We start from the raw sequence: 10,299 nt of genomic DNA on the forward strand, positions 1-10,299 counted from the left end.
TTGTATGTAATCATCAGAGAGAAAACTACTAATTACGTATTATTTTATCGAATTTTGGATATGTGCTATTTTTTTTTAATTGAAAAATAAATCAAGTTATAACTTTACGGTTTTAAAATTTACTTTGCTGTACTTACGTTTCCTAAATCCATTAACTGATTTTGATAATGTATGAACACTTTGTCGAGCCATAAAGTTTATCGAAGAAGGAAACATGAAAAATATGCAATACCCTCGCCAATCCTCTTGATTGCTAGTCGAACATACTTCCGATTACACCTTCGTGGTAAAAAGAGAGAGAATATTACTTTACAACTTACGCTTTTTAAAATGTAATGCAATATTCTTTATATGTAAATTTAAAACACTGCGAAAATGTTTACATTAATTTTGAGAATGAGATAACTTGAAATATGAATATGAAATATATATTAAATGATTTGATATCGAAAATGCTGATGTAAAATGAACGAGGAATTATGACTATTATTGTAATGCATATGAAAAATATTTACAATTATAATAATGAGTTACGGAATTGATAAATCATGATTGCATTAAATACGGGTAACGTAATTAAAAACAGAAATATTGAAACATTGTAATGGCATTTTTGTAGAAAGTGACTTCTGTAATGAGCCAATTAGTTGCAAGCAAAGAGTATTACTATGATGAAAGAAGTCATGGTTGAAAACCATAAAGGAGAATTTTCATCAATGAATTAATTCTTCCTCTTACCTTCTCATGCAAAAAAGCCAAATGTTATATCTAATATCAGCGATTTTTCCGCTCGGCCACTGGTGGGCGAATTTAAATAGGATATGATAGTATTTATAATGTTACACGATGTTATAGGTGATAAGGGAGTATTATTCTGTGTATTTACTGCTAAATTGTCGGCTGCAAACAGTGCAAACATATTAAAACGATAATAATGGGTTAATTAAAAATACGATAAATAGGCTTAGAAAGTTATTTTCTTTATCTAAATAATTTTGGTTTAAAATGAGACAGTGTTAAGGTTAATATATATATATTAGCGCTATTTATCTCTTACCTAATGTACCCACTTTATATATTATCTCCATCCTTTTTTAAGTTTTAAAGTTCTTATACAAAAACTTTACTGTATTGAAAGTTAGCAGCCTCCTTACTTTTATATCTTGCTAGTTTAACTCATATTGAAATCACTAAATGTCATTCCACTAGATGACAAACTTGAAAATTTAACGCCATGCCTGCTACAGGTAAACCCAAAAAACAATTTCTATGAAAAACATTTAACTGTATTTACATGATTACATGCGGTACTTGACATATTAAATATATAGGACAGACTAAAAACAATCTTAACTTTCGAATCAATAACCATAGAGCTCAAATCAAAAAATTCAACGCACAAAAAAATAGAATTAAAATAAGTACACCATCACAACTTAATACAGCAGAATTAGAACACTTTAAACACCATGACTTCAACTCTATTCAACTTCAGATACTAGATATAATACCCAATCACAAAACACGAATTTTTCAGGAATCTCTCTATATACTAAAACAACGATCACTTTATCCATATGGACTTAACACTTATATACATAGTCATAGAGATACTTCTAAGAAGTCTATTTTCAGCCAATTTAAACTCTACAGCATCAAAACGCAGAGAGGAAAAAGAGGAAGCAAAATAAAAAATAATGCGAGATTTTTATCCACTTTGGATACACTTGCATTGAAAAAACAATTGAAATGTTTTTTTGACTCAGACTGCTTTCCCAAAAAACGTCTCAACTGGTTACACTCCTGTACTAATAAATTCCTTATCAAACTAAAAAAATTCATTCAAGAAAGGTACGACGACATACAAATCATTAAAGACATGATTCTTGATTTTAGTCTTTTCAGACTCTCTAATAGTCTCACTCAACGCAAAATTTATTTTAAAGTCAATTTTCTGTATCCGCAGTTTGACAATATTCATTTCTCAAGAATCATCAGAGATTGTAAAGATTACTTCCCCGCAGTTGACACAATACCAATGATTGCATTTAAATATCAAAGGACCTTAAGCAACTTGCTTACTAACCACCATGAAATAGATGAAACTGCAGAATGACATTGTAAGACACCAATTTACAGCAATTACGTAGATTCTCATCACCAGCACATAATTACTGGCAACCTGAATATCATACAAAACCATCAACTAAAAACACTAATGAGTTATGGTACAAAATTTAGACCAGTCAGAAACATGACTACAAATTACTGTTACAAGACTTTCGAAAACAACATCAACGAATTTATAGTTAAAGCAAGTTATCAACTGAATTTACCCATAGATACCTTCTTAAAATGGAAAGCTAAAATTCTTCAACGCATATCCACAGAAATCAGTCACCTCAAATTTAAAAGTACACTGAATTGGTCGCAACTTACATCAGATATTAATAAATTAAAACAGCTTTTTACTATTGCAAAAATAGATAAAGCAACTAATAACTTTAGCATTATATGAAAACAATTCTACACTGAGATTATTCATAAAGAACTTCTCAACGCAACTACTTATCAATTAGCCAACCTTACAGAAACATCTATAATAAACAGGATTAAAACTTTTCATAAGAAACTCAATATTACTTTCAATGCAAACTACAACAGATTTACTAATCTTTATGCAATTCCCAAATTCCATAAAACACCATTAAAATTTAGATTTATAGCTAATGGAACTAATAATTACAAGAAAAATATAGACTATTATTTTTCAATTCAACTTAATAAAATCTGTAAATTTATTTTCAATGATTGTAACACTAATCATAACTATTGCTGGATCATTCATAATAACACTCCTGTCATTAATACCATTCATACCATTAACATCCAAAACATTAACTGCTATGATTTTGAAAACTTATATACCTCACTTCCTCTAGAAGAAATCTATACCAGTCTACTTGATCTACCAAAACTTTTCCCTAATATACTCAATATCATGACTCTTGACAAATGGAAAACCTACCTAAAATGCACACTTTTTCATAACTACATCAAGTTTCAAAATCAACTTTTTAAACAGGTCAGAGGACTGCCAATGGGCTTACATTCCAGCACCTCGATCTGTAATATCTTTTTATTTGTCAAAGAATTTAACTTCCAAAAAAATCTACAACCACAAGAGTTAAATTACTACAAACACACCTATAGATATATTGATGACCTTATTACAATTAATAATTTTGGTAAAACTGAAAACTCCAACATTTATCCGAATTGTCTTAAACTAAATAAAACTAATAATTCACAAAATAGCATAGATTTTCTAGATCTTCAAATCATTAACTACAAAAAAATTTTACTTTTTGACAAAACAAGAAACTTCAATTTCAATACTAACAAACTAATAAATTGGAACTCCAACATATCCAAAAAAGTAATTAACAATACTATAATTAATCAAATACAACGAATTAAAACTATATGCACAGATACAATAGATTTACAACGCGAAATTTTGATCCTTATCAAAATTCTCAAAAATAATCTAATTCCCTTTCAATTTGTCAACCATTGCCTTAAAAGAGCAGGCGTTAAATACTCACTCTAAATCATTTAACTGATAGGGATATGATAATTTATTCCTAAACCTGAGAAGGCGGTATAAGTTGGATGACTGTCAGTTGAACGATTTGTATATAGTGTAATTACTCAATTGTATATATTGTAAAAAGCTAATTGTCTTCAGACATATACTGTTACTATACTGTTACTAAAAAAATGGGCCTATTTCCTGCCTTTAGACTGTCTATTAGCTCTTGGACAGCGAAAATGCCTTTTTCCTTTCTTTAATTCTTAATCATTCGACACGACAATTAGCCAGAAATTAATTAATTTCCATTCACTAGTATTTTGAAAAAAATCTTAACAGACGGTCTCTCTCAGATAAGAACTCCACAAAATACATCCCTCAAGAATTCCAAGTCCCACCCACTACCATAAATTACTTCACCCAAGTCTTACCGACTGATATTATTCAAAGCCCCTACTGCCGCTAAGAATTTTCGGACACCCTACACTTCTGAGTCAGACATGAAGAGAACACTTTGCCAACTCCCCCACTAGAAAGAATGTAAGTTACTTAATACCTTTCTGGCCTTTATATCTTCATGTACATTCACTGATCTTATTTATATTATTTTCTATATTATTTTTATATTATTTTTATATTTTCTTTGATTTGTTTTTACAAAGTTTGTATTATTTATCTTTTTTATAATCTTCTATGTTTATTTCAACTTTACTTTGAATTCGATTTCATAATGACAATTTCCAATGTTTAATTTCTACAAATAATATAGTACTCAAATACATAAAGATGAAAGTGTCGGGGACGGTTACTCGAGTTTTACAGGATTTCTCTACAGAAATTGATTTTTACTCCAAATTGAATTGACTAAAATGCTTCATGAGAATAAGTTCTTTGAGTAGCAACTATTCGCGGAAATATTTGGCCTGACTAGAATTGCCGGTTTGGCTTTAACTTATAACTCGAGTAAAGACGAAACACTTTCGTATTTACGTATTTTTTCAATTATTGTTCATTGAACGGGAGTTGGTTTGTTCCCCTTGAAAAGTCAACTAATTTCCGATCAATGACAATGATTACATGTTTTAATTTTTCCTTTTACAATTGAAATATTATTCTTCGTGATGATTTAACTCCAGTCCCCGTTAAAACATTATTAACATTTTGCTTTCAAATTACTTCAAAACATCTTTCAAAATATAACTTACCAGTATGGATGCACACTTTTAAAATAATTCTACTTTAATTAAACTTAGGAGATAATATAATCAATTAATCAATACTGTTTAGGAAATAAATTATTATATATATATATATATATATATATATATACTTTTTTGAAAATGTACTCGGTTTGTTTGCTTCTTCCCCCCCCCAAAACAAAAGTATTTTCAGTCCTTTTAAACCTCAGTGTTAATATATTGTTTATATAATCTTGTTTTCAAACTTCTCTTTGAACAGTTCAAACTAAAGAAGAACACGTCATACGTGCTTGTACGCTGGAAAATATGGATAACCAGTGTGGTGTCTTCCGGTTTGAAAAGGATACTTTACAAGGCTGTATACTTACTTGTGACTATGACGGTTGTAATTCAAGCAGAAGAGTTGGATGGAATCTTCTATTTATAGTGACAATGACATTTTTATTATTTATATTTGTTGCCGTCTAATTTAAAGTCGGTGAAAACTGACCAAAACATTGTCTTCAGTAGAAATGAATGGCGTGCCTAATTAAATACATATGCAAATTCTAATTCTTTCTTCACAAATCTAAGCTTATTAAGGTGGTATTAACAAACAAAAAAGATATTTATTGTGATGATGGTATATTTAGCATTGTTATCTCTCGCCAACATCCATAAAAACAAATGCTATCTACAAGAATTTTCTCTTCATATAAGTAGCAATACGAAGCCTTAAATTTAACTATTTCAGTTTAATTTTCAGTAGCTGTAATACTCAAACTCGTTATTATTTTATTGTTCTTCTGCCTAGTTTGAATTTTTTGGGATCATATTAGTCCCATAATATTAAACAATCCCAATAAATGCAAAAATTATTAGGTAGGATCTAAAAGACTCATTCTGGATATGAAGCTTGTGATTAATTATTTTCAGGTCCCTTAATCGCTGGGCTGTGAACAAGCTTGTCTCGTGTTACCACAGAATTTAATTTAAAATGGTTTTATGTTTTACGTGTAATTGATGAAAAAATACTTATTTAACGTTTCAAAGCAGTTAGTAATATTTGCCAGTTCAAAGTTGTTTTTAATATTTGTCTCTCATCTAAGACATATCTAAGAAGTGAAATCGTAACTGAGATATTCTCATTTTCTGTTGTACAAGAAAGAATCTGACCATACGGCTACGTAACCAGCTGAGTTCTTTCATTAGAAAGTGATTGTAATAGTTTATTCTTAGTTCGAGTTAATAATACCTAAAAACATTGCGTACATAATTTGACAAAAAATTTTACATGATGTCAACAATAAGGTAAATAAACATATCCTGTCCATTTAAGTATTGCCTGTATTTCCGGGCGCAAGTGTAGATATTACTCATGCCTTATTTGCTTTGTAACTCAAGCCAAGTTAGTGTTGAAGAGACTGTGAATTTTTCTTCAAGATGTTTTGTTAATTTAATTTTCATTTATTTAATTTATTATATTACTTCGCCGTTAGGCACTACACAGAAAGGGAAGAATGTTCCTAGTGGGATTTTTTAAGGGAAACTAGCTTATATCCACGTCACACAAGTTGTTTTCGGTCCGAAAGCTCCCGTGCAGTAACCCTTTTGCCGGGACTTTAATCCCAGACTGAATACCAGTATTCAGCAGCTTTTACAGCTCGGCCACTGGTGGGCACTCCTTGATTAAAAAAATATGTGTCTTTCACCAACGCAGCACTACTATGGCGTGATTAAAATAAAACAGTAACCGCCCAAACAGGGAGAGTCTTTAGCGTCGCTGACTGACGTACCGAAGCGCAGGGTTTCGAATGCCGGAGAAGGCATGGATGTCTGTAAATATAGTATAGTGTGGATGCTTCTATTTCTGAAGAAAAGCGACGCGTTCTTAATACTTTGCTCAGTAGGGACTGCAGTGTTTTCATGTCATTTGCCAGTTGGGTTTGCCTACACTGAAGAAGCCTATGAAATGATCAGTTCAATGAGCGAAGGGTAAATTCTCCTTTTCATTGCCAGTGAAGAATTAGGAATTTGAAGCAGGAAAAAACGCCTAATAGTTGTTTACAATGCCTTGCTCCAAACTCTAGCGATGTGAGTGTACCAGGTGAACGAATGGCTTAGAGCGACACCGAGATATTCCGCGTTGATAACATTGGGAATATTTTATCTTAATACGGTGACAGTGTTTTTTAGATTTCATCCCTGAATCTGAATTTCCTAGTTAGCAGGAACACAGTTACCTGGACTCAGAAGCGTTTATATTATTTTTGGTGAATATTAAGACTTCCAGATAGCCGTTCCAAGCCCATGAAATTTCTGATGGCAAGGAGGCAATATTGCGCCTGTCGTTGGCAAGAGCCTTGGGCACCGTACATGTGGCAGTACGACTTTGTTTTGTCTTGAATTTTGAAGGAAAGCGCCTTGGGAGGACGAGTCCGAGGGTCTTCCCCCTTTTCTCCTACGACTAACCTCTCGAGAGGACTTTCGGCTGGCCACATATTTTGAGTGTCATCATGCCGCTCAAACACTATACACTTACAAACATACATGCCGCCTCCAAGATTCGAACCTGGGCCATTTGGTACGGCAGTCAGAGTGACTAAGCATTATTCCGGTTGGGCGGCATTTGATTCTTTAAAACCAGTCCCTAGAACCTGCATTTCATTGCATTATAAGTAATACAGATACCATGAAATGTAGTTACAAAATTTTATTGCCCTTAAAAATGCGTTAAGGTACGAACAAGTAGTTACAAAATTCGGAAAATTAAACGAGAACACTGAAGCTTATGTGTACTTTCCAAAATTATAGCAAACAAACTCTCAAGGGATGGTATTCATATTATAAAGCTAATTTCAATGAATCTATTAGCAAATAAACCTGTAAAAAATTTAACAAATAATATGTAGTTTACAGACATTAAAAAATTTTGCTTATATGAACTGAGTTGAAAATAACGAGTCAGAAAGAGAGGGGAAAGTAATGAAGGCGAACTTAATGTATCACATCTTTCTCGAAAAATAAAAATGAAGTTAATTTTACACCATGAATAGCAAACCTTTTCTATGCCTTAAATACCTCAATATCTGTCATCAGTATCCAGCTCTGAAATTAGTATATTATTTAAAGATTAAGAGCATCAATTTCTAAATAGTGGGCCACCGTATTTAGTCTGATGGTTTTGAGATTATTGTACGAAATGAGGCTCAACTATTTGTTTGCCCAACAAAACAATATGATATATAATACCATTGATTATAACTCTGACATTCTTCTCTTCGCCTCTTATTTTTTAGCATCACGTTTTTCAAATATTCTCTGCACTTCTATGCAATACTCTACTATATTATGCAGATTTTGCACCGTTTCTTGAACCATGTATATTGATGAATTCAGTTGTTTACCAAAGCATTACTCTGAATTCATCTATGTTCTAGAACTGCTAGCGTATATTTCAATTATTCCTAAGAAGTAGTTGCATGTTGACAATTGTAAAGAACAAACCAACCATGAAACATCTGCTCCTTTAGAAAGCACGTGTTAAGGAGATATTTGTTGAAACGCATTGCTGGATTCTTTTGGAAGACGTGATGCTTTCCTTTCTTATTCTTTTGAGATCTTCATGACGATACAGCTCTGAAACAAATATATCTATTCTGTAACATCTGTTTGTAATGATCAGATGACACTGTCACTGACTGCTCATTCTCGTCTAAGATATGAGGTCTTGTGATTCAAAACATTTCTGCACTGCAGCAGATCAGTGCAATATATTACAATGGACTGGACAGATAAGAAGCTGCCTGGAATTGGCATCCCGCAAATAATGGTAATTTGCTTGTTAACTGCATTAGACTTTGCGGAGAATATTTGAAGGATGCATTATTCGAAGAAAAAGGAAATTTAAAGAAAACTGGCAATGCTTTAATAAAAAGCATTGCAGTGTTTGGCCAAATAAATAATTATTTGCATGTCATATAATGGCGTTGATTTGAATATCAAAATTATACCTTTCCTAGGCCCTCCCTGTATTTAGCGTGCTTAGTCATGAGTCGTTGCTCTAGTAATAGAAAAATAAGTCTTCCTAACATGCCTCTAAAATTCCTTTTTGGAACCCGGACACCTCAGACTCTAAACCCCTGTTTTGTAAAGTCTTCATAAAATGAAGGAGGTGTTTAAAATTCTATCCTTTTCCTTCAGCTGAAGTTTTGTAGACCGTCAAAGTCTGGTAAATGTGTCGTAATATCAGATTTTACATATAAAATTGTTAGCTCACCAATATGAGTTCAAAATAAACCAAGAAGAACGATCTCTCGAGCAGGCAATATTCGTTATTGAAAAATGCACAAAACTGATAACTGATATATGATAAAAAGACTATCTTGATGTAACAAAGAATTCATTTATTATTACCATATTAGACCTCAGGAAAAATAGCGGTCTTTCTTAAAATGTCATTTCTCGTCATTCTTATGTCATTTCTCGAAATGAATGAAAGAAAAAATTAGTAATTAAGTTGGATTTCTGGGTGGAGTTCGATGAGCATTTAATTTCCCTCAAAACGTTATGAAGCTGAAAAGAAAACTGTGATATTTAATATTCTCAGTAGAAGAATTGTGAGGTTCAGGCTCTGAAAAGAAAAGTTTAAGTGAAAAGAAATGTTAAGAAAAAAACGTAAGCTAAAACTTCAGTCCTGACTAATTATCATGTTAATACTTCTTTTAAAATATTAAGTAATAATATATGAAGTAAAATATGCGTAGAAAAGTTATACATTATAACAAATTGGTTTCGACAAAAGTGTTATTTTTGTTATTACAAGAGAAGCCTGATGATGAATATTTTTCTGCATTAACCCGATTATGTCTACGTGGATGAAAACAACATTTCAGAGAAACAAAAATTTGAATATCGAGGTGAAACTGTTTGCTTCTTTACAAATTCAACTTATATGCTATTTTCAGAAAATCTCATAATTTCACACCATTATATTTCTTCCTAGAACAGTTATGCGTTGATAATCAGTGCCAATGGCAGGCAACATAGTGTTGTCTTAAACATGGTCTTTAAAATGCGGAATACGTGCCTATTAACTTTACATAGTTAATTTTATTATATTCATGTGGGTATGCTACAGATCTTTGTAAAAATTGATACTTTGCGTGATAATTATATTATTATTGTTTGTCCTATTAACCATCTGTGTAATAAAGTTTGAATTTTATAGAATGTTTGTTTACTCTAGATTTTGAATGAAATGTTATTTCAAATCAAAATGTTACAATTTAAATTTCTTTAAATATTAATTCCTTTACATATCGAACTCATAAAGTTATTTTTAATATCACACATATTTATCAAAAAGAATAATTGCAGTTCATAAAACGATGATACTTTAATGCTCACAAGTAAACTCTTAAATCCGAATAGCTTCCTTACAGGTGGCGTACATTCGGTTTATGAACTGCGTTATCTTCGCCCCTGCTTCCAGTCTAATTGTTTTTCTAACAATTTAAACTTCTC

General features: G+C 31.6%; 1 protein-coding gene across 3 annotated transcripts in view; it reads left to right on the forward strand.

The window, feature by feature from the left end:
• LOC118186198 (UPAR/Ly6 domain-containing protein bou-like) overlaps positions 1-10,005 on the forward strand; it is a 28,481-nt gene extending 18,476 nt beyond the window's left edge. For all 3 annotated transcript variants that reach the window (XM_085808618.1, XM_085808616.1, XM_085808617.1), the window contains exon 4: positions 5,054-10,005. In XM_085808618.1, coding sequence (XP_085664744.1) covers positions 5,054-5,262 — 209 coding nt within the window. In that variant the 3' untranslated portion in view covers positions 5,263-10,005. The remainder of the gene's footprint in view (positions 1-5,053) is intronic.
• The last annotated feature ends 294 nt before the right edge of the window (positions 10,006-10,299 follow it).

This window comes from Stegodyphus dumicola, chromosome X1 (assembly GCF_044657685.1).
Source record: "Stegodyphus dumicola isolate Sdum_Otavi_A_Nest chromosome X1, ASM4465768v1".
Classification (NCBI taxonomy): domain Eukaryota; kingdom Metazoa; phylum Arthropoda; class Arachnida; order Araneae; family Eresidae; genus Stegodyphus; species Stegodyphus dumicola.